We start from the raw sequence: 26,413 nt of genomic DNA, 5'->3' as shown, positions 1-26,413 counted from the left end.
TTTTAGAAAGGCCTTAAAAGACTCATGTCCAGGGCCGTAAAATAAATTAAAAAAAAAAGATTCCGACGAATTGAGAACCTCCTGTTTTGATGTCGGTTAAAAAGAAAAAAGACGTTTACAAGAATCCTGTTATATGTAGGTAGATAGAAAACTTGTTGACGCGGTTGCACCCGCGCGATGTGTGTGTCAGTGGGAATATAGCTTGTAACGGTATAACTGTGTTTCTATTCAACGCCTCCCAAAAAGCCTAGAAATAACAGTGGTGACGAGGATGGGATGTTATATGTAGGTACTAGGTAGATAGAAAACTTGTTGACGCGGTTGCACCCGCGCGATGTGTGTGTCAGTGGGAATATAGCTTGTAACGGTATAACTGTGTTTCTATTCAACGCCTCCCAAAAAGCCTAGAAATAACAAATCCAGAGCCGTAAAAAAGTTTAAAAAAATACGTTGACATATAACTGACATTTCACCATATGACTTTGACATCATGTTGACATCTTTCGATCTTTCTTGCCCGTCTTGCCTAAATAATATTTTGTACATGATTCGTTTTTCATTCAAATATAAATTTAATTATATTGACATAAAGTTTATTATTTAAATACTCAGTGCTGCATCGTAATTAGTAAACATAATATTTATTCTAGGATAACTCGTGTGAACAAAGGTTTTAAAATTATCTTGTATCATGTTCCCTTCGCGGACAGCCGTGTTTAAGGGTTTGAATTTTGCTAGAATGTGTTTTCTTGTTAATTGCCTAAAGAGGTTTAAGAGTTCTCAACAATGGTTGAGTCGTCAGAAAGCAGACCCATATGTGGAGAAGGCTAAGATATATAACTACAGGTACCTAATAAATAACTTAATGATCTACATCTAGGTATTTTTATTATGAACGTTAGATTGTTCTTAAAACCCAAATTAAAACCAAACAAACAAAAACGTTAAATATTTCTTAATTTCAATTAAAATATTAGTGTTCAATAAATACCTACAACATTTTTTTATTTTTAAGATGTCGAAGTGCTTTTAAACTCTTGGAAATGGATGACAAAGCCAACATACTCCATCCTGGTCAAACTGTTATTGATTTGGGAGCTTCTCCCGGGTCCTGGACTCAGGTGGCTGTGCAGAAGACAAACTCAGATGGTGCAGATGCTAAACAACCCATTGGAACAGTTTTATCTATTGATAAACTTCAAATTTTCCCTATTGAGGTAAAAAAAGTTTCTTAGTTAAATAGTACCTTTGAAATAAGGACACAAAATATGTTCAAATAGCAGTTCCCCTTGTGAAGCTCTAGTGTTGATGCAAGCACACTATAGTCTATTATTATTATTATTAGCCCGAACTGTCCCAATGTTGGGCAAAGGCCTCCCCTTCTTTCTTCCACCTGTCTCTGTCTATAGAAATTTGAGGCCAGGCCGACATGTAGGCATCGAGTTCGTCTCGCCAGCGACGCCTCGGCCTGCCTCGACGTCTTTTAAAATTTTGTGGCATCCACTGTGTTGTGGTCTTTGCCCACAGTTCATCGGACATGCGCATAACATGTCCTGCCCAGTTCCATTTTAGTCTGGCAGCTTTGTCTCCCACATCCGTTATCTGCGTCTTGGAGCGCAGTATGCTGTTTTTAACATGGTCTGTCAGCTTTACTCCAAGAATGCTGCGCTCCATTGCCCGCTGGCAAACTCTCAGTGCGGACTTTTGATGATCCGTCAAGGACCAAGTTTGAGCACCATATGTGAGGATGGGAAGAATGCACATATCCATGAGTCTACGTTTTAGATTTAATGAAAGGTTTCCCTTCATTAAATCTTTTATGGCCCAATAACCCTTCCAGGCGTTTTCGGTGCGTCTCGAAACTTCTTTATCCTGTCTCGCCTGAAAAGAGACTATTTGGCCTAAGTATATGTATTCATGGACATATTCAATCTCCGCACCCTCTACTTCTAGCCTACGCTTTGTGCTGTTTGTCATGAGCTTGGTCTTTGACATATTCATCTCAAGTCCGACCCCGACGCTTACCTCGTTGAGCTCAGCAATCATAGCCCCCAACTCGGACGCTGACGAAGCAAAAAGGACTATATCGTCTGCAAACCGAAGGTTAGAAAGCCTATTTTCCCCGATGACGATACCCTTTCCCATCCATTTTACTGCCAATTTCCTGAACACCTCCTCTAAAACTGCAGTAAAAAGTTTGGGAGAGAGTGGATCTCCTTGCTTCACACCTTTTTGAATGTGGAAAGTCGGCCCCGTTGAATGTATTTTGATGGATGCTGTGCTTTTGTGATATATTTGCTGTAATATTTTAATGTATTGGGATGGGATATCTTGGCTATTTAAAGCTTCAAAAATTTTGGAGTGTTTTAAACTGTCGAATGCCTTTGAGTAATCTATGAATGCTAAATAAAGTGGAAGGTTGAACTCTAAATGTTTTTCAATTAATTGATTTATTGTATGGAGATGATCAGTGGTAGACAAGCCGCGTCGGAAGCCAGCCTGTTCAGCAGGTTGGTTTTTATCTAACTGTCCCGATATTCGATATTCTATTATTTTTTTAAATGTCTTATATAAATGTGATATCAGGCTGATAGGACGATAATTACCTACATCTGTTTTGTCGCCTTTTTTGTGCAGTAAAATGATATTTGAGTGACAAAATTGTTCAGGTAAATTACCAGAATGTAAAATAGTATTAAACAATTTTGTTATATGTGGAAGTAATACAGTCTCACCTAATCTTAGTGCTTCTGTAGTAATTCCATCTTCTCCGGGGGCCCTACCATATTTCATACTACAGAGTGCACGATGGACTTCACAGTTTGAAATAGGTTCAATGTCCATCGAGCTTGTATCGTGATTTATTATAGTATCTACAGGGATTAATTTATGGTTGGAGTCGGAATAAAGAGATTTATAAAATTCGGTACTGATATGCAGAATCTTTGACCTATTTGTCTGTTTTAAACCTTTATGATCTTTTAACGCGTTGATGGAAGTTTTGTTATTCTGTATACCTTGAATGGCGGCCCTAAGGGAAGTGTTTTTTTCAAGAGCTGTTTGTACTATTTTCGTATTAGAGTTTCTTATGTCTTTTCGTATACACCTTTTGACTATTTTGTCTTTTGAAGCGTACTCAGGTGTATTTCGAGTCAACTGTTGTCTCTCCTCTATCAAAATTTTGGTTTCATGAGAAAGTTTTCTTTCTTTTTTCTTAACAGTTTTAACTTTTTGGCTAGCTATTTTTAAGTTATTGATGATGTTATTGTATAGTCTATAAATATTCATTATTAATAAATCAGAATGAGTCTGCCTTTACAAGCTGAGTTAAGTATTATAGAATTTTGAACAGCAAAAGTGGTACTTACCATAAACTGAGTAAGAGTTTTCTGCTCAGCCGTAAAATATTTCAAATTAATGTGTGTTGCTGCAAGATTGCTAAAGTAATTAAGTAATTACAATCTCTGACTATATAAAAATTCTTTGCAAATTCTCTTGTACTCTGTCACTAAAGAATATTGACAGCCTAAACCTAGTGCCTCTTCTTAGGGAGTAGTATACCGATTCCATGCTTGGTGCTATCTTTTATGGCAGGGACAATTTTGAAAAGTAATACACATATAGTCATATTGTTTGTGGGTAATAAGTAGATTTTACTGCTTACTAGTTTATATGTAGATTGTGTACATATTATTGTAAATTGAACAGTTGAAAAGAGCAACCGCCGAGTTTTTTTGCTGGTTCTTAGTAGGTACAGCATTCCGAACCAGTGGTAAATTATTTTGACAATTCAAAAGCACTTGTAAAAGTCTATTTGAATAAAAATCTATTCTATTCTACAACAGAAGTAGCTACAGTATTTCCCAAACAATATTCTCGGAATTCTAATGAATGTATGTATTTTTCCAGGGAGCAACAATAATGAGCAACATGGATTTTTCAACCATAGAAGCACATGACAAAGTAGTGAAAGCTCTAAATGGTAGACAGGTAGATTTAGTGCTCTCAGACATGGCACCCAATGCAACAGGTGTTAGGGAGTTAGACAAGGACAGGATTATTGGTCTCTGTTACATGGCTATTAGATTTGCGGCTCTAGTCACAAGAATAGATGGTAACTTACTGTTTAAAGTATGGGACGGCAAAGAGGTGCCTATTTTAGAAATGGATTTAGAGAAATTTTACAAAAACATTAAGATTATGAAACCCAAGGCGAGTAGATCTGACTCATCTGAAAAATTTATACTTGCTAGAGGTTTTAGAGGAATACAGAGGCCTTTACAAAATGGTAGATGGGGATAGGTACTTAAGAATACTCAGAAGCACATAAAATATAAAATTTGAATAGAAAGGAGATATTTAAGGGCCATTTTCTGAATCCTGACTGATATTTTGTGAACCTTTTGTCACCTCCATTAGAAAAGATTGCAATTCAACATTATTTAATTGTAGCTGGTTTGAACATGAAAGAAAGTAGATAAGTAAAGAGTAAAATATTCTATAGCCATTCTTTTATTACATAGGTACAGTTAGAAAATAACAGTATAGTGGAGCTCAAAAAACCTTTTTGTACTGGGCTGGTAGTGCAATTGATTATCATGTTTTGAGTTATTTTGGCATATTTTTTATCAGTTGGCATAATATCTATAGGTAATTAAAATCCTTGAAAAGTTACAAACAAAACAATGATAATATGAAATAAGTATCATATTTATTTTAGTATTAGTATAGGTACTTGTCTTCCACTTGAAGTAATATTTTAGATAAATATAGCAAAGTACAATTGTATTATGTATGTTAAGCATAATATTATTATAGTAGGTACTAGGTAGTAGTATTATACATATTTGTATCTAGCTTTATATTTTTTTCTCTTTTCATCTGACTATTTTTAAAAATATATTATGTAAGTACTACATACTAACTGAAATCTTAAACCTATTTCTTCAAAAGGGAATGTAAAAAATAAAAACACATGGATAAAATTAATTGTTTAATTCTCATCAATATATCAGCATTTGAGGCATTAAAATTTGAACAGTCCAATTATTTTGTACATTAAAATATTCACAATAATATTACTTATAGAAATAAAAACTGACCATATTTAATAAAATAAGGCAGAGGTGTAACATGCAGTGCTGAAACCCTGGGGCAATTTCGCAAAACGCATTTGCAACCATTATGACCTTGATTAAGGCAGTTGAAGCATAAATTGGAAAATGAAATTATTCAAATTACTGATATTCAATTCCATTTTAATAAACAACCATCAGGGCCTGCACTTCAAACTTAGATGTACCTACATTTTTCGTCTTAAGCGCAGGTCATGCCGAAAGCGAAGCGAAACGAAACTTTGTTCGTTTCGAAGCGAAACGAAACTTAGTTCGCTCCCTTACTTAGGGAAAATCGCTGGCTTAGTTTAGCTCTGAAGTTCGCGGTGTGAACCAAAGTATGAAGCTCCCGGTGTTTCCTGTTAAGTACTAACCACTAACTAAGTACTTACTAAAGTTTAATTTGAAGCCTATCAAGAATGGTTTAGAATAACAATAATCAAAGCTTGTTAGAAACATGAACATGATAGTAACCCCTTGTTGTCCATAACGATTCTTTACAAAGTTTTCAGCCACATGTTACACCACTTATGAATTCAATATTTCAGCTTAAAATGTTTTTGTTTTCAAAATATCACAAGAATTATTGTATTCAGCGGTTCTAAGCATGAACGATTTATGCGCTATTTTTTTAAGTCATGGACGTATGTATCAAAATGGTATAATGTTTATCAGTGGCGTTACAAAACATGGTTGTAAGAATAGTAATATAGATAGATATAGATAATAGTAATTAGGGACCCTGGTTCAGGACTCAAGACCGATTTAGGCCGATTCTAGTCGCATAAACTATGTAGGTATGCAAAAAATTGAAAACATATAAAGGTCCTTTTCTCATAGGCCTCACTTTATTTTGCTACGCCACTGAAAGTAAAGTCGAAATAAATGCTCATTACTATTACAAAGTTTGACGTTTTAAAAATAACGCTCGGAACATCATAAAAAAATAATTTAACACAAATAAGCTGGTGTAGTAAGTATATATCTAAAATATGTGATTACACTACATTTTATGCGACATCGAGTTTGTGTTGTGCATTTACACAACCAAAATAATTATATATTTAGCAGAATATCCTACTATAGCAGCTATAGGTAATTTTAATAGCTGTACATGGCTAATCTTTTGGTATGGTATGCCTTTTTAAAGTTTTTTATATACTTAACTGTTGAAATTTAAAAGAAGGAGCCGGAATTTATAAACAATGCCCCATTTATCATTAGGGTCCTCTCTTGCAATCCAATAAGGGTAAGAAATCATAAAACGATGCTATTGGGCGATCAAAAGATCGTAAGTTACGGGACCAAAGAGGAAATCACGTCAGAAACAATGTCACATTTTGTGCACTTCCCTTAACCTGTAACGTAAATAATGAATGCCATGTACAGCTTAAATTGACTTTTAAAATAGGTTTATACGAATTGGGTCCGTGTGCCGTGGGACAGTTTGTTCAGTTGTGCGGCAGACAGTAAGCTGGAGTGTGCAGCGTGGTCCAGCAGCAGCAGGCGCTCTCCGCGTTCGTCGTTGGCGAGTGATGCGCGCGCGCATCGCCCGCCGCCGGTCTCGAGCGCGAAGCTACTTACGGCGCATATGGCGTAGATAAATGTCAATACGAAGAGTGCACAACCGAAATCTGTAAAAAAGAAAAATCTACTACAGCAAATACTTAGGTACATATTCATCATCATCAGCCTGTGGACGTCCACTGTTGGACACAAGCCTTCCCTAAAGAGCGCCACCACACCCGGTCCTCAGCCTGCCTCATCCAGCCACATACATACATTACACAGGTACAGGAGGTACATATTACGAAAGTTAAAATAATGGTCGGTTGGGGCCTGAGATAAATCGTCTGTTGTCGTGTAGCTTAGGTAGGTAAATTACGAGTGTAGTGGAGATTTTTGCGCATGAGTTTAGGCACAGTTTTACGAAGGGTTTCACCGATCCTACAGTGCATAAGCGAAAATTAACAAACTAATGCGCGGCGAAACAGCCACCTCTGCCATCTCGTTTCTGTATGGAACCTACCCCGAATAGATCGATAAATCGCATCCACTGCGCAGGTTTAAGTACAGGGTTGTTTTATTTGACGGCTTGCGTAGGTATACTTAGCAATAATAATATAATACTATTTGAAGGGGGTATTTACGAATTACGATACTAGACGTAGGTTCAAAAACATTTTACTACTTACGATATAGGTTATGCCCGCCGAAGAGATTGACAACGCATGGATATCCGTCGCCAATAACGATGGCCACTATAAGCAGAACCACGGCAACACAAGCAGCCATAATCCACGGCAGAACGTACTCCCTCTTATACTTTACAGCTCCGTGTAGCAAAGAAATGCAGCACATGAGGTATATCGACGTTAAAATTGTACTAGTGTAGAGGAAAATCACAGTTACTGAAATTAGAAAAAAGTAAGTATTATTTACTATTAAAATATTCATAGTGGAAAAAGTATAGCTATATAGAAATGTAAGAAATCTAAACAAAAAAGCACCTCTTTTTATATAAAAAAGTTCATCACACTTTACACTAATAACACTAGTCACACTAGTATTATAAAGACGAAAGTTTGTGTGTTTGTTACTCCTTCACGCAAAAGGACGTGGACGGATTGGGCTGAAATTTAGAATGGAGATAGATTATACCCTGGATTAGCACATAGGCTAATTTTTATCCCGGAAAATCAAAGAGTTCGCACGGGGTTGTACTTGTTGTACGGTTGGGAGCTTGTACCACACACTATGTAGATATTTCAGATATTTTTCTCCTTCTGAGACATATTGTAATCCTCAAGATGTTTTCTTTGACTAAATCCGGTATATTAGCTTGACAGTTTTTATTTATTAACATTTACCTGAAGCTAGATGTTGTGCTTTAGCGAATCTAAGTTGATTGTTAGTGCTCACGACACCCCCTTCATGAAATGTCAAATGCTCGCCATAAGCTATTTCATAAAAACCTCTTCTTTCTGCGTCGTCTTCCATGTCGTTATGGAGCATGGATAGCATTTCACCGACATGAGATATACCAACTAGCAAAATTATCAGTACGAAGGATGAGAGCGCCTGCAGAAAATAAATCGCAATTTAGCATAAAGTGACATGGCTATTCTAAAATCATAGGCGTTTTGGTTGTTTCACATTTTGATACTTACGATTTGATGGACGGCTATAAGGATAGTGCCTTGGCGTAAATTAAAAACGTACAAAAAATTATTTAGACGTATCATCATTTTGTGAGATAGTTTACATTTCTTGTCCCTAATAAACATTTGTTATATTTAAAGCACTAAGGCATTGCTCGAGTAACAAACTTTGTTTAGATAGACTGGAGGATATATCGCGCATGTCACTATTGATTTTTATGCTCAATGCGTTACGCGCATGAATTTTGTCTTTAGTAATAAAATTGTTATCTACTTATGTGATCTGCATAGTATCTATCAAACACAAGTCTGTAATTAAAAGCATGTAGGCAAGTCTGTAATTACTAATTAAATGTAGGTCATTAGTGAGTAAAGCTTTACTTTTACTGTATAGATAGATAAGAGTATTATTACCTACTACTTACCTATTGCTTTTAAAATCTACAAATCCATCTATTCGTCTTCCTTTTCTGTTCTGCATATTTGCAGTCATAGCCGCAGCCTTTGATTAAGGAATATAATATTAATATTATGCAGTCGCGAGTTGTTTCAGCTTTATGGCATCCATAACCACCATAACGTACAAAACTGTCTAACTTTCATCATAATCTGTTAATTCACGAACAAGTCAGACACTCATTTTTGCGTTTATTAAATTTTAGTCCTGATTTCGTTACTTAATGAGAAAAAAAAAACTGAGTGGGTAGCTGGTATGTACTATGTAGGTAGGTTTTTACAGGTAATAAATAAAAATAGTATTAATATTAAATTAGTTTTATTTCACAACTTACAATAGTAGTGACAATAATGACTGTATTACCGAACTTTCAGCTGGTATTAGTATATATTTGGATTATAAAATAATGTACTTACTAAATATCAATCACAAATAAATGATTTATACTTATATGTAAATGAAAGAATATGTACAAAAGTTAGCTTCGGTTTATTTTTACAATATATAATATAATAACGACAAAAAAACTTAGGTAGGTACATTGTTTTGTATTTACACTGTTCTATAGTGGGGGCCTATTTTAGTTTCTATAGAAAGCGACATTTGCCAATACAGAGAAAATATTTATATTTGCGGTTATTTTTTATACTTGTATTTTATGAACATTATTCTATAAAACATATTAAACGTTTACAGTCATATCAAACGTTAATTTGAACTAATCTTACTAAGCTACCTAGTCGTTTATTATGAAAAATATATATACTTTAAACTAATAAGAATTATGAGAGATATAGAGTCAATTTTTGTGACTATTATCAGCTTTTTTAATTGTTTACTATTTGGTTAGAATAAAAAATAAATGAATACTGCAAGTTGTAACTTGAGTCATCTCCTAGTCCTACGTAGTAACATAATGGTATGGCTCCATTGGCGAATATTCGGCAAATCTTCGGCAAACATTCGTTGGTGGGGCCGGCGTCAATCGTACAATTTGACATTCGCAAAACATTTGCCAAACATTCGTCTTGGTGCGGCAATTTGGCCCGCATCAAAGAAACTTAGTCTAAGATCCGGCCACTTGAATCTGGACGTACTATCTATTTTTTGATAGAACATATCATTTTTAATAATACATGATAGTAGAATATATTACAGCAGGGTTGCTTGGCAAAATTATCCGCATTTAGCCGCAATATTGTAATATATATATATATTTTTAAAGGATATTCTAACAAAAATTCATTACTTACAAGATATTTAATTCAAATACAATATATGTAATAGTATCTGCAGATTCAAGCGGCCGGATCTAAGAGTCTAAAAAATTCGCCGGATCCCGAATGTGGTAACTGGCAACTGGCTAGAAGATTTGCTACTTTCCGAACTTTCGCCAAACTCACTCAAACTATTTTAGTCCTTAAATTCAGTAAACAAAGAGAGTCCGTATAAAATCTCATTTACTGAAAATATTAGAACACGTACAATTAGCATGCAACATAATGTTTCAACGCGTTAATAGAAATATTTAATATTATTAATTGGTAATTCCGTACAAATAATGTCATGCTCGAGGTTGTGTGCGTTATTCATTATGATATTATGAAAACATAATATTAGATTTAATTATTGTGTTGATAGGTTCGTCGATGACCATGCATAGCTCGCGTGACGCGTCACGAAAGTTAAAACACCGTATTTGTCCATTTTATTGGCCATGTAAAACACATTTTCACGTGCGGTTAAAATGCGTCAGCGCAACCGACTCAGTTGCAGCTTGCTTGTGAAACTTTGCATAAAAGTCGTAGTGCTGTGACTGGTAATTGTAAAATGTGCGTTAAACGCACGTGAAATGTTGTTATGTGCTACGTAACTTAAGATATCATCTATAGACCTTTGTTACACATTAGGCCAATGCTTACAGGGCCACTGGGCTTGTATGTTGGCCGGGCACACAAGTGTTGGCATACGTTGCATTGCAGTGCACTGCCCCAAAACTCTGGATGAATATACTAGTACAGCGTCATTTAGGTGCGGTTTGCAGAGTGAAGTAAGCGCATAGTCCGACTTTTCCTACTTTCGTGTCGCGTTTTAGAGTGATATAATACCTAATTACATTATAAGTTTTCAATAGACCATGAATTATTTTAAATATATAATAAAACGTTACAAAATATGCTACGTGTCTTATTTTCAATATTCAAAATTTCATGTCGCTAAAATATTCAATCAATTGTTTTTATATTATCCGACGATATAAAGCGGCTGGCGGGAAGTGGCTGGATGAGGAAGGCTGAGGACCGGGTGTGGTGGCGCTCTATAGGGAAGGCCTATGTCCAACAGTGGACGTCCACAGGCTGATGATGATGAACTATAAAACCAGTCAAGAATCACGTATCAAAGTGCCATTGAATAACAGAGAATGCATAGAAGTGCAACAAGTAAGCAAAGACCAGCTGGGCTAGGTTTATTTACCGAAGGCTAATACAATATTTGAATAACGCATTAATGACTCAGTTACCTTCTAGGGACGGATTGAACCAAACATGCATTGAATGACACAGTAGTTCGGTTTCCTATTTACAATCCTTGGCTAAACATTTTATACAAACGCGATCGCGTTATACAAAAATAATTGATACATTATACAATAAATAATATTATACTGTTGTATAAAGCTAGATGTTCCTGCTCATAGGTAAAAGTTCGTGGGAGCATATGAATGAAATGTACGAACGCAGAAGTCAAATACTATAGTGTGCCTATAAATGTTAGTACCTTCATACTAAAATTTATTTAGCAAACGCAGCGTGTACACGATGCATTCATTTGTACCAAAGAATCCTTAGAAAGCCTACAAGGGCTCTGAATGGTATATGCAGCACTTTTTGCAGTATCCACTCCCTTGATTTTTTTTTATTTTATTATGTACGATGTTGTTTCATGAAAATAATAATGTTAAATGCAAAATTATTGATGTTATAAGAAATGAATAATGACAATAATAATAAACATACACAACCGTAGGTAGATACTATTCTGCCCTGCTAAGCGTTAAGGGTGTATCTTTTGAGTTTTTGCATATTGGTTTCATGGCAGCACTAAGGTTTCTGGAAAGCAAAAAGGGCACGTCTTTGCATTTTCTTACTCATATAATATATGAAATCTATTTCACCTCTCCTGTAAAATTTACATTTTTCAGATAGGACGTAGCTCCACAGGGCAGAGTATTACAAAAAATAAGATCATGGTCACACAGCGATCGTAACATAGCAATTATGCTTATTCAAAAGTGGTCAGAAAATACCCGATTTGAATTCCGTGATATTAAAATTTGGCAAACGGTATTCAAAATTCACTTTAAGTAAGAAACAGTTAATTGTAAATGTAACCAAAATATTTGTGAAACTTACGTCGAAACTATTCTTATTTTAATGGACAATAATAAGTAGTTTATATAATTATGTTATGTATTTTCAAGACCTCCAGGTACATACCCTTAATTAATAAAATTGTACTTGTGTAAGTTTATTTCAGCTTAAACTATGATTTTTAAGTTACCTAAAAATTGCAACTGATTGAGAAACTAAAGTCAACATCATAGTATTGTGATATTTAATTTAATTTTATAATTTACTCCAGAATCAAAATCTAGAATTCGTGCAATTTTTGTGTCAAAAAAATGTGTATTTTGTACAATATTTGCCTAGAATGGGGAAATATATTATAATACTTAATCCCTTTACAGCTAAAAGATAGACAGGCGCTTTAAAACGCGCGCAAGAGGTCCGAGCTCTGTCGTTTTACTTCACGTATCATGTATGTTTGGAATTATTTGAACAGTTCTTGCAATATCTTGTGAAAAATAAAATCCTTGAACTGGAAGGTCTCTTGTTAGTAGTTAGTACATTATATTGTATCACCAGAAGACGTTAAAACTAGCTAGTACTAGACATATAATATATTAATGGTTATTCGTGTTATCTGTGAACTTTTTAAAATGTCATAGTGCTTTAATATACATAAAATACGTAAATGATATTAGGAGAAACTCTTTTTTTTATTCAGATACAACTGAGTAAATCTTTTCTTGTTTTAAAGTTCACAGATACCAACGAGCTGCAGCTTGCAGTTAAGGGCCGGGGCACATATGGCGGTGCGCAGCGCAGAGCATTTTTCACAGTCAAAATATTATCGACATTGTCCTCATTGAAATAATATCTAAAATCAATTGTGCATCCGTGCGGATAGTCGCGCATCTGCGCGCAGTCCCGCGCGTACTCGCGCATTCTCTGGTACAAATTCGCGTAATGTGTCACGCGATTTGTAGAAAACTTCACGGGCATGCTCTGCGCTGCGCTCCGCCATATGTGCGCCGGCTCTAAGAGGTCGCGTCAAATATCTTGTCCGTTCTAAACAAAAGGCGAGTAACGCCACATTATAGAAATTCAAAATAAAGCTTTCATTGAAGGCTCATGATATTGACGCGGAGTGAAGGGGATTTGTGTCACACTAAATTCGCGTGGCACGGTTATGCACATGTGTTTGGTGTGTGTGGCGCGTTTATAAAAGTCATAAGTGCGACAGGTTTTTGATGCAATAGTTTGGCGGAATTGCTACTCGAATTCTGAGGCCGACCGTACAGTGTCATTTTTGAAAAGACGTCGCGTTGCGTCGTTTCCAATCTTCGTCAATACGTATTGAGCATTATGATATCGATTATTTAATTGAACCAACATACTCGCTTCAACTTCAAAGCAAAACATAATGTTTGACGCGACTGTTATCATAAATATTTTCTATACGAATAAATGGACAAATACCTAGTTGCCGAGCTAAAAAATATTCACATAATATTATTAATGTTATAATTAAATAACGCTTATATTCACAGAATTCACAATACATACGTTTAAGTAACAATATCTTATACGCTAAGCTTAATCTAATCACAAATCCGTTGTCAGTTACAGCCCGAGTGTTGTGTTTTAGGATTCAATATGGACATCACTATGAATTGTTTTGGATCTAAATAAGGATTAAGAACATTGAGATAGCATGCAGTGTTTTATTATTTTAAAATATTACAATGGCAGTTGGTAAGGTTTACTTTGCTTAGCATGATACAAATCTAACAGTTTATTACTTACTATTAACGCTAACATGATGTATGATATAAATCCAATATTAATTTTATTATTCACACTATACGCGTTTTCGTGAACTCTGTGATGCTTGAAGAGCAATTGTAATTAAAAATTTACCTCTCCCCCCCAATTGTTTACAAAATTACACAATTTTGATCTCATTAGATTCAGTACATTTAATATAGGCTCGTACGTTTTATTTTTTTAGATTGGTTGCATTAAAAAAAATAAAAATATTCAAGAAAGATTTTTTTTTCTAAGATTTATGTCAAAAATATGGATATTTAGTACGCTAGTAACTTTTAACATAAGCAATATTTTATTACATCTGCAACATTACAAAAAATTATGAAAATTATTTTAATTATAAAATATGAGCAAAACTGTCTCTTCTCTCACAAAAAATCTCTTTTGTATGAAAATTGACAACTAGACGATCCTCTTAAACTTGGTTTAGGTTTGTATCACACTATCAAAGTAATATTAGTAACAGGAGGGTAAATAGTTTATGCGATATTGCAGGAGTTGCGGCCGGTGCAGTTGAGCCGCGTGTGGTGCGGCAGCTTGGTGGCGCGCGCGCGGTGGCGGCTCGGCGCGGCGGAGATCGCATACGACTTGAGGTGCGACTTGAGCGTGGTCGGCAGCGGGAGCCTCTCCAGCCCGTACACCGACGTGCGCGCTACTATCGCGCGACAGCATAGCTCCTGAAGGCTGAGGACTGTTCACAAAATATATACATTAAAAAAAAAAAATAAGAGACTATACTACTTTTTATGGAAGCAAATAATATTTTTTGGAGTAGGTGCTAATGTGAAGACCCAAAACAATATATTGAACAATAAACAGATTGTATGGCTTATAATTGGCATCGGTTCCAAAAAATATTATTATAGAACTACATTAACTCTTGAATTTAATAATTTTATTAATTTATAGTGTTTGTGGTTATTGAAGCCGGTTTTTATTTTCAATTTTTTTTTTGTTTTTGTCAGTTATTATTTCAGGATTCTAAAATTATTTTCTATTCTTTAAATTAGATTCTTTGAGTTCTATTTAAATAGCAATCAATTGCAATTTTTTATCTGTTTGATAATTTATAAATGCCAGTAAAAAAAGATCTTTGAATGTATCTTTTACCTTTGTTACTCCTCCAAAGTCTTTCCATGCCATTCCGATGTAGCGCCATTCGAGACAATTCACAGAAGCTCTCGCGTATATTGAAGTCACACAGTGGGCTCACTTCAAAGAATGCCATGTGATTCTTAGCAGCGTATAATTCAGCATCCCTCTCTTGTACTTGCCGCTTGAAAGCAAGGTGCAGCCGGTTACCGACTAAAACCTTTGGTACTCCTGGTGTATGCTAATATGATTAAAAAAAATACATTAGAGCTACATCACACTAAAAATTAAAAAAAAAAATTGTTGTACTGTAACACTTTCCTCTGAATTAAAGTGAAATTACTTACTATAATATAAAATCTGTATATTTTATTGAAAATAACAATCATGAGTGTTTTAAACATACCTTTTCAACCTCCTCAAGCCATCTGTCAATACTGTCGAAAGACCATTTATTGGTAATGTCATATACTAGCAGTATTCCTTGTGCTCCTCTCGAATATGAGCGTATGATTGTGCAGAATCTTCCCTGGCCAGATGCATCCCAAAGTTGCAGCTTGACTCTTTTACCATCCAAGAGAATCGTCGTAGTTTTGTAAGCTAAAAAGTTTAGAATATGAATGCTTTATTACACAAACAAGCTATATTAGTGGGTCAAATATACACTCAGTGGCACACTATTTAATTTTAACTGTACTTATTGCATACATTTTGCTGTCTTTCAGTGACTTATTTCACTTTCTAATTTCTATCATAAATTAATCTTTATGAATGAACAATGGTGCTAACTTGGTTCTACACAATCTCTATACTCAAATGACCAATAAGGTCCATAGGTGTTATCTTTTTCACAATTATTACATCCAAAAAAGGAGAGGATTAAACTCAAACTCAAAGCATTATTCAAAATGGGTTGGTTTTTTCCTGACTGTCTTTTTGACTGTAAATAATAGTTAAATTTAGAAGTAGATTATTTTTATTCATAAGTGCACCTGTAATGGACAACCATACTGCAATTAATTTGTACATTTTTATAATCATAATTTAATGGAAGTTGTGGGTGTAAATAAATAAATAAAAAAGAATTTGTAAGATGATGTATGATTTGATTTTGATTGAACGATTAGCACCAATAACTAAAAGGAAACCATATTATCTACTAGCTACTTATAAAATAATGCTATAAAAGATAACTGATTGAATCTTACCACTCCCGCTACAGAATGGGGAGTCAGCGGAGCCATCCTCCAGGTCCTGCAAGATCTCCTGCTTGCCAACATCTGAGTCACCAACAAGCAAAACCTTTAGAAGATAGTCATATGACTTAGGAGCTGCTGGTGGTCTTCCTAGAATTGAAACACATTCTATTAATTTAATAAATAGTGGCCTGTGCCAACTTTACAAAAGTTCTATAAAATAAGATATTTTTTTGGCTCAAAAAGAATTATAACATAAACATAACAAGACAAATTGACTTAAATTAGTTATTTAAATGAGAATGTAACAGGAGACTGATGCTAAAAGTTTAGTTACTTGATAAAAAACTAAAAACGCATAAAAGGACGATTAAAAAACGATTTCGTTTGCCTTATATGTATTGCCTCAGACTATAAAATTATGTCATGCAAAATCTTGATTCATAACAACTTAGTCTGGTTACCTAATGACTAATATATTCAAGTTTACTTTTGAGGATTTGTTATGTGTTTTACTCTGTTTGTATTGTTCTAAGTTTATCAAATAGTAATCGTATCACAAAATGGTAAATCAATACAATGAAATTAATTGTACCTGTTCTCTGATGGTGGGATCTTGGCAAAGTTGTGCTCCCATTCTGTGCGACCTGGCCAGTCGCTTGCTGAGGTGCTGCTACCATGCCTGTGGTGGCGAACATAGTTCCAAAGTAGCTCGCCTGAATCTCAGGTGGTCTTTACCCCACGCAAATGTATACATAATATCGTCCAAAGCTTAATTTCTTGCGTTATCCATGTAACGTGCACAAATGAAAACATAAAACGACATTCACTTATCAGATTGAATCGCTTATTTTTGTAATTTGACCAAAAATTTAGTCCAACAAATAGTACACATACGTTATAGTTTACGCAAGGTCGTCACTTATTTACATTCAGATGTCACATCGCTGATCTTTTTGTGCCTTAACCTTTAACACCCGATTTGGAAATAAAGAAAGTTTTTCTGATATAGTAGTTAGTACCTAATTTACGAGATCAAATAACAATATTTTTCGCAAATTTTCCGAGATATCAGAAATTAATAAATTGAACGGAGAAGACAGAGAATGAATTGACCACAGACTCCAGACAACAAACGAAAAATAAAAATGACATTTTAGGTTTCTAAAACTTTAAGCTAGCAACACTGCCAACCCAGATGACACTTTCGAACGAACACTGGAAGTGGTGGGAACCGGGAACCATGTGTGATGGGAACTATATGCCGTGTATAGCGAGCTTTTTATCGCAAGCCATAGACAATTATTTTGCGCATTTTTGGCGGGTTTTTTTGAAAAACTCCGGTGTATCCGGTTATATTATTATCCGATAATTATGGTGATATTAAAATTCTTCAGACGTCTCCTAGCGTGAGAGTGATTCCATCGCGCGCCTTCTCGTGCAGGGCAAGGTGGAGGGCACCAGAGGGCGAGGAAAGTCGCCCATGCGATTGAGCGACCAAATGAAGTCTGCTGTGGGCGGTCCCTTGGAAAAAACCGAAAACCGTGAATTTGTGGTTACATCACAAAAAAATGTGTTTCAATTTTCAAAGTAAGATAACTATACCAAGTGGAGTAGCATATGATAAGGCTTTGTCTGTACATTCTGAAACAAATTTTTATTTATTTTTATGGTAAATAGTTTTTGATTTATCATGCATAATGTCGGAAAAAATACCTGAGTACGGAATCCTCGGTGCGCGAGTCTGACTCGCTCTTGGCCGGTTTTTTAAAATAAAATAATTCGTTTTAAATAAAAAATTAAAATTTATTATAAAAACAGAGATTCTTACATTATGTAAAATATATCAAGATACTTATAACTAGAAATGAGAAAAAAATATCTAAGCTTACATAAAATTAAAAGTCTTTTGTAACAGCTATTCGTTTCTTGACTGCGTTACAGCCTATATTGGCAAGAGAGCAAAGAGATTTTTAGAAAAAAAATCGACTGCTTTCAATTACTACGCGAACAATCAAACCCGCTGGCTTTGCTTTATCTCAAGCTTTAAATCTTCGCACTGGTGCAATTTACTAACAAAATGATAAATGTGTTTATATTTTCATAGAAAAATATTAAAACTTTCAAACTTTCATTGCATTTAAAAAAAAATCTTTTATGCAAACATTCAGTCATAACAATATGAACACAACAAAAAAAACTGCCGAATTGGTCCAGCCCATTGCTATCATTCTCAAGTGATGATTTTTCATACACATATACAGCAATTGATTTTTATTTACATAGATGCAATGATTTGATGTTTTTTAATTCATTTAGTATAAATATCTCTTACGATACACAGTTTTTCTTATCACTGATTTATATGTGTATAGTATTACTAGTATAATATAATATAAATCATTATAGGAACCTTGAACATAGACAAGATCTCAAATGGCAATATTGGATAAAATGCACATTATTCCATAGTTTCGATAGTTTAATATTTTTCATAGCCAGGCAGAGTGAAAGATCGGCTGTAGTTTTCAATTTCTTCCTTGAGACTGTTGATTTTGGCCTTGATATCTGCATTTTCTGCAATAAGTTTGTTGAAGTCTACCAATTTGGGTCCGGATATCTTGGTGATTTCTTGAGCAAGTTTCAGGGCTTTGTCAATGTAATCTACTACTCTATCAAAGTCAGCCTCCTTTAAGCCTCTTGAAGTTAATGCTGGTGTACCTGTAAATACAATACATGTAATATTTTTCCAATATATTTTTGTCTTTTTTTTGTCGATAAATGTATCCAAAGTTAATCTTGACAGGTTGAGAGGGCTCTTGGCTCCAGGCAGTGTTCCTATTGCACGCGATACTGCACAGTTCCAGTATGCGTCCGGCACGCGCTGCACTGAAGCCTGCGCTACATATATCCACCAGAGCTAAGTGGGCTTATCTTGTAACCAAGCGATTTTAGACCTTTGCACAATCACAGAGGGTTTATAATAGATTGTTATGCTAACCTAATCGGATGCCACTGGGATTGAGAGCGCTCTTGTCTCCAGGCACGGTGTTCTTGTTGCACGCGATACTGCATAGTTCCAGTATGCGCTCGGCGCGCGCTCCGCTGAGGCCCGCGTTGCGGACATCCACGAGTATTAAATGCACGTCCGTACCGCCGGTCGCGATGGCGTAGCCGCGCGATTTTAGACCTTCGCACAACCGCTGAGCGTTCTTTATCACCTGGCAAATTATATCGCATTATTAGTACACAATATGGAAGTGAGACTCGGGACTATATGTCGCACACACACGCGCACCTTTTAACTTTTCGGAATTATTTGCGTTGAAATGTACTGTCATGTACTGGATCTATTGACCTGTAAGTACTGGTTAATCGTGGTTCGTCCCTACTATTCACATTGTGTTCCTTCATCATCATCCTGAATATCAATCCATTTTCCGGCTAACTACTAAACACAGGTCTCCTCTCAGAATGAGAAGGGTTTAAGCCACTTTCAGGGGAAGGGCAAGGTGGAGGGAGGGTACCAGAGGACAAGGAAGGTCGCTTATACAATGGACCGACCAAATTAAATTTGCTATAGGCGACTATATTGCATGAGTGTACCAGACTTTGAAGAAGTGGCGAATGGCGAGCCGCATAACATCTGACACCAAAAAAAAAAGATTCCGACAAATTGAGAACCTCCTCCTTTTTTTGAAGTCGGTTAAAAACGTCACTTCGTGATACCACAACACTGCCAAGAGTGTTACAACAAGATTAGGGTTTAATTAATAATAATAATTATTGATAGATCCATACCTGTCGTTGATAGTCCACAAACTCGGGCAAAGTAGCCTGTTTCATAGCAGTAGCGATCGCAGCAATAGCATGGTTATGCGGACCGCCCTGCAAGCCGGGGAACACTGCCTGGTTGATTTTGTTCTCCAAGTCGTACATTATCTTCTCCCCCTTAGCGTTTACAGATCTCACTCCCTTTCGGAAGAAGATAACACCTGCGCGAGGACCGCGTAACGTCTTGTGGGTAGTTGTCGTTACTATATCACTGTATTCAAATGGGCTTGGGACTACACCTGCAAAAAATATTGTTTCAAGCTCATTACCTCCACTAGAAATGGTTATTGGATGTTTTATAGAAAATTAGAAACACATGTTACTTTGCACAATATACAAGGAACCAAAAATAATCATAATAAATTAAACTTTTGGTTCCTTGACATGGTTATATAATTTCATAACGTCAACGTTTCATAACATTATCTTAACTCATAACTGTGACTGTGTGTGATGCCTGTGACTTCACCCGCGTAATTTTCGGGTTTTTAGAAATTCCGTGAGAACTCTTTGAATTCCCAGAATAAATAGTAGCCTATATCCTTCTCTGGGATACAAGCTATCAAATGGACTATACACCCCTAAGTTCCATGGGGGAATAGAAGGATAAAATCATCATTATGATCATGCTTATTTTTGATTAAATTATTATTTCATATAGTAACCTTGATTTTACGATAAAGTTAGTCTTAACAGATAATATAAATACTTATTAGTTTGAAATTCTATATCTGATAATTAACTTCAGGCCCCAAGTTTGTGTAATTAATGGTAATTAATTAGTAGAAATTATAATTGGTCATAACTCATAATCGTCATTGATATTATCATTGTTTACAATTTTCATCTCCGTTGGAGGTCAGTCTTAAATCTTAATATGTAAATAGTTGCATCATGTTATTTATGTGTTGTTATCTCGCAATTGTTTAACAAACTGATAAAGATTTTCAGTAATAAAGGAACATTGTTGCTCCCCAACTTACTTGGTTTAAATTTTAATAACCAAGAATTTGGTTAGAAACTTTTAATGGAAATGTTTGACCAAAATAACCGCTGAATGGAATTTATAAAGCCTTTTTAATGAATTTTATTATGTCCATGACATCGTCCGCGTCGACTAAACAAATTTCGATTTTACCTGCTTAGGAGTTGATTTTCAATAACCCTTTCTTAGATGTCTACATCATAATAACAGTCAGAATTTCAGCTCAGTCTGTCAGTCATCTTTTCCTTTTTATGATTTTATATCAATATTTAGACTTGCTGTATTATGTAATCCATTGTCATTTCCAATGAAAATTATTCCATGTTGTATCACAGCCTCATTTTACTGTTCAAGTTTTGTTAAAGTATTGGCTGAAGGTAGCATAAAACTTTTTATGCAAACATATCTTATAACCAATACAAAGGCAAGCCATAAAACATGATATGTACCTACAATCACAGGATAAACGATATGATGATGTATGTACCTGCAGCCACCAGTCCAGAGATGTGCGCCATATCTGCCAACAACATAGCTCCGTTCTCATCCGCGATCTGTCTGAAGCGTTTGTAGTCCAGACAGCGTGAATAGCAGCTCATGCCAGCGATGATTAAACGCGGCTTAAATAGCCGTGCCGTTTCTGCTAGCTTGTCATAATCTATGAGACCTGTTTGGGGATCCACCTGGAAAAAGATAATTTTTTTTATGATGTGAGAAAGGGTGAAGCTGAGAAGCAATACTTTGGTTGATAACAAATCAACTTTGGCATAGCGACGCCCTTTCAGTCTTCTGCATGTTTTGTTTTCGTTATACCAATTTTAATTATTGTATGTGAAAGACACAAATATGTAGTTGTTATCAAAAAAGTTCACTGTGTGTCAGTAAACAATCCACTTTGTACATATATGTTGCATCATAACTCATAATAATCGATATTATAAATGTGAATGTGTGTCTGTCAGTCTACTAGCTAATTACGGCCCATCCTTTTGACATATTTTGGCGAAATTTGGTACAGAGATAACTTGCATCTCAGGGACGGATACAGGATAATTTTTGTTACGGGAAATCAAAGACGAAATCGCCGGGATACTCTAGTAGTTTATAAGTTGGAAATAAATTGGAAACATAGTTAATTGTAACTGGGAACAGTCACCTCACCTTGTATGGCATACTCTCAAAGAAGATAGAAGTGGCAGATATCTTCTTAGTGGCTGTGAAGAATCCATGTGTAAGATGCCCCCCATCAGGCAGGTCCAAGCCCATGATGCGACCGTGGGGCTCCACAACTGCTGTGTACACTGCGAAATTGGCTGGAGAACCTGATATCAAAATATCCCCATTATCATCTCAATTTATTAGAACTTTTAATTAGTTTGAAGCCTCAATAGCCCAAAGATTAAAGGAGTAGAATTAAATCCAAAAGATTGGCTGTTCAAAGCTGACCCGTTGCACTATATATAATTGAAGATTATGTAAAACAGCATGGATTTGACTCGCTCGGCCCAGTCTGATATTAATTATATTAGGGAAGTAAATAGTTAATGTTCCCATAGGAACTTCATGATGAAAAGTAAGTACATAAAACACTTATATCAAATTTCAACATTGTGTAAATATTTTATGTCAACTCAATGACTATTGTTTGAGTTTTGTGGACTCAAACATATAGGAGTTTTTTTATAAAAAGATTAAAATTACATACAACTGCATACACACAACTACAATCACGTATTGAAAAGTGGTGTTATTATATTATCTTTTACCTGAATATGGCTGGACATTAACTCCCCAATCTTCAGCTTTGAGTCTGTATGCCTCTAGTGATCTCTGCTGTGCCAATATTTCTACTTCATCAATAAATTCATTGCCTCCATAATATCTGAAATGTGAATGTTTAAAATACATATAAACATCATTATAGAATTTATATTAAGACTACAGTTAATGTAATGTCCAAAAATTTTAAAATCCTAATTAAGTACAAGCTCTTAATTTTGCTAGGTTATTTATTTGACCATTGGTTTTAACTACTTTTGGGTATGAAGATCCTCCTATCCTATCTTAACATTTAATGCTGAACCATAAATTCAGAGGTTTACACTTTAATAATAATAGTTCTTATTATAATCAATTAATACCTTTGTTGCAATGCCTTTTTCAAATTGATGCTATTATGTCAGAAACCTTAACCAAAGTGCCAACAACAACTATACAAAGTTTCAACTCAATTAGGAAGACGTTGCATAAGCGCAAGGGAAACTAACACATAAAAATTATTTTTTTTTGATACTTTTTACCTAAATAAAATAACACCAACCTTTGATGTGGCATACCCTCAGAGTATTTATTGTGCAAGCATGAGCTAAGGCACTGGAGAACTGGTATAGATGTAAAGTTCTCAGAGGCAATCATCTCCAGACCACTCGCTTGCCGTTGCTTCTCTTTCTTAATTATTTCATATAATTCGGGATCAGTGTCCCATAAGTTTCCATTTAATACTGCGTTACTCATGATTGAAGTTGTATTAAAATTTCTTACTACAAATATATTCTGTAAATACAAATTTAATATTTTTATACTATAACTATTATACTTGTAAAATTCCCATTGAAGGAGACTGTTTCACTATCAAATATGAACTGAGCCGATAATAATTTAAATGTATGTTAGACTTCTTGACTATTGACCTCATTGATATTATTTTATAACGCAATCGCAAACAAGAGTTGATTGCTACGTCGTTTCGAGGTTCGATAAATAGGCTAATAAGAGTTACGCACATGCTTTCGTCAGTATTATACGCAATGTAAAATCAATGTTTCGTAAAAACACAGTGGTACCTAGTGGATTCCATGAAATAGGTACCTATTCACTTACTTTTACGTAGGTACTTTATTTGCTTTAAATGCTAAACTCACATTACTTAACCTCGAAGTCGAACTAATGAAAGTGAAACTTGAAAGTGGTGATAAAAGTTTAAAAACTCATAGAAAAACTAAACTTCTTTGACAATTACTTTGTATTTTTTAATCTAGTATAATGTTTTACTTACTTTAGGGTGTCTTGTTGCTTGCAATTCTTGCAGAGGACTTGATAAAATTTGCGAAGTGTGCGTGTTAATTCTGCGAGTTATGTCGCGAAAACAAGCTCTCAGTACGTTATTATTCATTTTTTATACTCGCGGATCCAAATCGTATTGTAATCCTCTTCGTTATACTATTTCTTTTCTTGAAACAAGAACAAATTTTATCAATTTTGATAACCCATTATGAACTCTATTATCGTCTACTTGACGTTTCACTGGCATTTTGATTTAGCGCCTTAGCAATCAATTGTACCAACCAATAAATATAAAGCTATGGTGACGGTGATTCGTGACTCGTGACAGCAAAAATTCGTTTGCGCAACAGCAACTGCGCTCGCTCGCTTGAAAGTTGAAACCACAGATCAGTAATCTAGAGCTTGAAACTGCTATTGATCCGCCACTCTCCGAGAATGTTTCCGCAAATCGTTTCTCGTTCAAATCATAAACTATACGTATGTTTAAATAGTCGAAGTCGTTAATCCCTACATATACATTTATGGCGATACGCATGCCCCGCTCCCGAGTCTCGTCCGCGTCAAGCTACAGAATTGTGAATAACCAGCTTAAAAAGTCAGTGCTACCAACCAAAAGTATAAATACAAAATAATAAGTGAAAGTATAGCGTGCGACAGGTTGAGATGGCAATCGGGGTGGGGAGTCACACCCGCACAGCCCGCGTGCTAACCCGATGCGGGTGAGCACGGGCGACGTGTTGGTGTGCGGGGCCTCCCCCGCCTCATACCCCAATTTACATCTCAACCTGTCGCGTAGATACAATACATACCTAATCTTGTATTGTTTTCCTGTATACAGTGTGTGCTCTAAAGATTTCTAAATATAATAAATAAATAATCTTATAGGATGGCACGGAACCCTTCATGTGCGAGTCCGACTCGCACTTGATGGGTTTTTATGAAACCCACACTGTTTATTGGCTTCTACACGGCATCGTATCGGAACGCTAAATCGCTTGGCAGCACTGCTTTGCCACGGTAATATTACCATTACCGTGGCTTTGCACTTAGTGTGGTAACTAGCCAGTAGGTAGCGTCCAGTCCAAGTGCGTTTTGTTCATACCTTGCCTAGTAAGTTGGCACGCGATCAAGATGGAATACTTACAGCTGTTATATTTTCACCAATAATTGAAAATTTGCGTGGAAATAGTGGATATTCGGGTGCAAATAGTCGGTAATACGGGCGAAGAGCCTTCGGGAGCGAGCGTCGCGAACGACATGCTCTTTGGAGCCGTTGTCGTGAGCGGCGAGCGGCCCCTAGTATAATATCGTAGTCTTTTCCCCTAGGTCCGCACACCCTGTAAGAGCCGGCACTGCGTACCTACTCGCCAATGTTTACTTATATTGTTTTTATAAGTTAGAAAGAACTAGTTACTCACCTTTTGCTCACTTTATCTGTCACCGTTGCTTGTTTGGTTGGACTTTGTAACACTAGATATTGGTTTATCACAACGGGGCCTCAACCCGTATGAGTAGAACCATTGAACTACTATTAAGCACTAAAGTAGAACTAAGAAGATTAGTCTACTTTTACTATTATTACTATTCACTACCTATTTCACTCTGATTCTTCAAACATTTTTTTTTGCGTTTTACGTATTGAGACGATTCGATGACAATAAAAATTAATAATAAATTAATTAAGTGCAGCAGTGAAGATGTAGCTGCATGTAAAGCAAGCAATGTGAAAATGCAAAGACGGTATACTTAGCTACCTACTTAGGTACTATCGTCTCTTCAATCCACTTTGTTTAACAAATAGTAATTGAAGAGCTCGTGCATTCGTGTTTGAACAGCTGACAATGGATTGTTTAATTTTTTTGATAAGGTTTCGAATCCAGTTTTATCAGAAATATTTTATTGTAAATAGGTAGATACCAACGTTTTTTTTTCACAAAAATATAAGCTCTACTCGCTGGCTCAACACGTCTTTACACGACTACCCAGACCACCCAGACTAGTGATAACTTAAAACCATTTCCGAGAAACACACTATCCTAAGAGTAGTAAGTATACCTAAAACTTTAATCACTATCATCATCCTCATCATTTTTATCATCGCCATAATCATTATCATCACAATAATCATGATCATCAACGTCATATAAAAAGTAAATAAAGGTTATTTTGAGTTGCGCCGTACCTCGGCTGCACTCCATTCTGCTTGTGTGCGTTGCGCCTAACAGACATTTCGATAGTAATTAATAATTAGAACTTAATAAGAAGGTAGGTACCTAGCACTGACGGATTAACCCTTAATCAAATTAAGCAATTGCCTAGGGCATCACGTCTGAGGGG

The 26,413-nt window shown here is 35.5% G+C and overlaps 4 protein-coding genes across 7 annotated transcripts; 1 reads left to right on the top strand and 3 right to left on the bottom strand.

The window, feature by feature from the left end:
• Positions 1-528: 528 nt before the first annotated feature.
• LOC123871991 (rRNA methyltransferase 2, mitochondrial) lies at positions 529-4,985 on the top strand. The gene is made up of 3 exons (XM_045916087.1): positions 529-846; positions 1,016-1,217; positions 3,910-4,985. The coding sequence occupies exons 1-3, from the start codon at positions 692-694 to the stop codon at positions 4,300-4,302; spliced, it is 750 nt and encodes a 249-aa protein (XP_045772043.1). The 5' UTR covers positions 529-691; the 3' UTR covers positions 4,303-4,985.
• LOC123871986 (serine hydroxymethyltransferase) lies at positions 3,264-24,332 on the bottom strand. 4 transcript variants are annotated; one of them, XR_006797391.1, is made up of 9 exons: positions 24,069-24,332; positions 23,334-23,566; positions 22,780-22,895; positions 22,175-22,335; positions 21,501-21,696; positions 19,996-20,267; positions 19,196-19,415; positions 18,576-18,915; positions 3,264-3,274 (listed from the first exon to the last, which is right to left on the bottom strand). XR_006797391.1 is itself a non-coding variant. In XM_045916079.1 (8 exons), the coding sequence occupies exons 1-8, from the start codon at positions 24,183-24,185 to the stop codon at positions 18,677-18,679; spliced, it is 1,554 nt and encodes a 517-aa protein (XP_045772035.1). In that variant the 5' UTR covers positions 24,186-24,332; the 3' UTR covers positions 18,545-18,676. The 4 variants fall into 4 exon arrangements, 3 of the variants coding, with proteins under 3 accessions (XP_045772035.1, XP_045772037.1, XP_045772036.1); XM_045916079.1 differs by lacking the exon at positions 3,264-3,274 and having other exon boundaries at positions 18,545-18,915; XM_045916081.1 differs by lacking the exons at positions 3,264-3,274; positions 24,069-24,332 and adding an exon at positions 23,935-24,031 and having other exon boundaries at positions 18,545-18,915.
• Positions 4,981-8,544, bottom strand: LOC123871990. Its single transcript, XM_045916086.1, has 4 exons — positions 8,285-8,544; positions 7,985-8,195; positions 7,310-7,525; positions 4,981-6,748 (listed from the first exon to the last, which is right to left on the bottom strand). Exons 1-4 carry the CDS (start codon positions 8,399-8,401, stop codon positions 6,528-6,530), a joined length of 765 nt encoding a protein of 254 aa, XP_045772042.1. The 5' UTR covers positions 8,402-8,544; the 3' UTR covers positions 4,981-6,527.
• On the bottom strand, positions 14,201-17,361 carry LOC123871989 (ras-related protein Rab-40C). The gene is made up of 5 exons (XM_045916085.1): positions 16,790-17,361; positions 16,207-16,344; positions 15,405-15,598; positions 15,017-15,239; positions 14,201-14,597 (listed from the first exon to the last, which is right to left on the bottom strand). Exons 1-5 carry the CDS (start codon positions 16,890-16,892, stop codon positions 14,386-14,388), a joined length of 870 nt encoding a protein of 289 aa, XP_045772041.1. The 5' UTR covers positions 16,893-17,361; the 3' UTR covers positions 14,201-14,385.
• Positions 24,333-26,413: the final 2,081 nt, after the last annotated feature.

This window comes from Maniola jurtina, chromosome 14 (genome assembly GCF_905333055.1).
Source record: "Maniola jurtina chromosome 14, ilManJurt1.1, whole genome shotgun sequence".
NCBI classification, from domain to species: Eukaryota; Metazoa; Arthropoda; class Insecta; order Lepidoptera; family Nymphalidae; genus Maniola; species Maniola jurtina.
The sequence above is the reverse complement of the archived record's forward strand: the minus strand, read 5'-3'. Positions and strand labels throughout refer to the sequence as shown.

What these genes read in the sequence shown, in the direction of transcription:
- LOC123871991 (XM_045916087.1), top strand. Translation starts at nt 692, where the DNA reads ATGTTCCCTTCGCGGACAGCCGTGTTTAAGGGTTTGAATTTTGCTAGA. An exon ending in GCTAAGATATATAACTACAG is followed by an intron (nt 847 to 1,015) that starts GTACCTAATAAA and finishes TTTATTTTTAAG; the next exon opens with ATGTCGAAGTGCTTTTAAAC. An exon ending in TTCAAATTTTCCCTATTGAG is followed by an intron (nt 1,218 to 3,909) that starts GTAAAAAAAGTT and finishes GTATTTTTCCAG; the next exon opens with GGAGCAACAATAATGAGCAA.
- LOC123871990 (XM_045916086.1), bottom strand. Translation starts at nt 8,401, where the DNA reads ATGTTTATTAGGGACAAGAAATGTAAACTATCTCACAAAATGATGATA. An exon ending in TTATAGCCGTCCATCAAATC is followed by an intron (nt 8,196 to 8,284) that starts GTAAGTATCAAA and finishes TATTTTCTGCAG; the next exon opens with GCGCTCTCATCCTTCGTACT. An exon ending in AGCACAACATCTAGCTTCAG is followed by an intron (nt 7,526 to 7,984) that starts GTAAATGTTAAT and finishes TTCTAATTTCAG; the next exon opens with TAACTGTGATTTTCCTCTAC.
- LOC123871989 (XM_045916085.1), bottom strand. Translation starts at nt 16,892, where the DNA reads ATGTTCGCCACCACAGGCATGGTAGCAGCACCTCAGCAAGCGACTGGC. An exon ending in GGCTTGAGGAGGTTGAAAAG is followed by an intron (nt 15,240 to 15,404) that starts GTATGTTTAAAA and finishes TAATCATATTAG; the next exon opens with CATACACCAGGAGTACCAAA. An exon ending in ACTTTGGAGGAGTAACAAAG is followed by an intron (nt 14,598 to 15,016) that starts GTAAAAGATACA and finishes TTTTGTGAACAG; the next exon opens with TCCTCAGCCTTCAGGAGCTA.
- LOC123871986 (XM_045916079.1), bottom strand. Translation starts at nt 24,185, where the DNA reads ATGAATAATAACGTACTGAGAGCTTGTTTTCGCGACATAACTCGCAGA. An exon ending in GAGGGTATGCCACATCAAAG is followed by an intron (nt 22,896 to 23,333) that starts GTTGGTGTTATT and finishes TTCACATTTCAG; the next exon opens with ATATTATGGAGGCAATGAAT. An exon ending in TTGTGGACTATCAACGACAG is followed by an intron (nt 19,416 to 19,995) that starts GTATGGATCTAT and finishes ATAATTTGCCAG; the next exon opens with GTGATAAAGAACGCTCAGCG.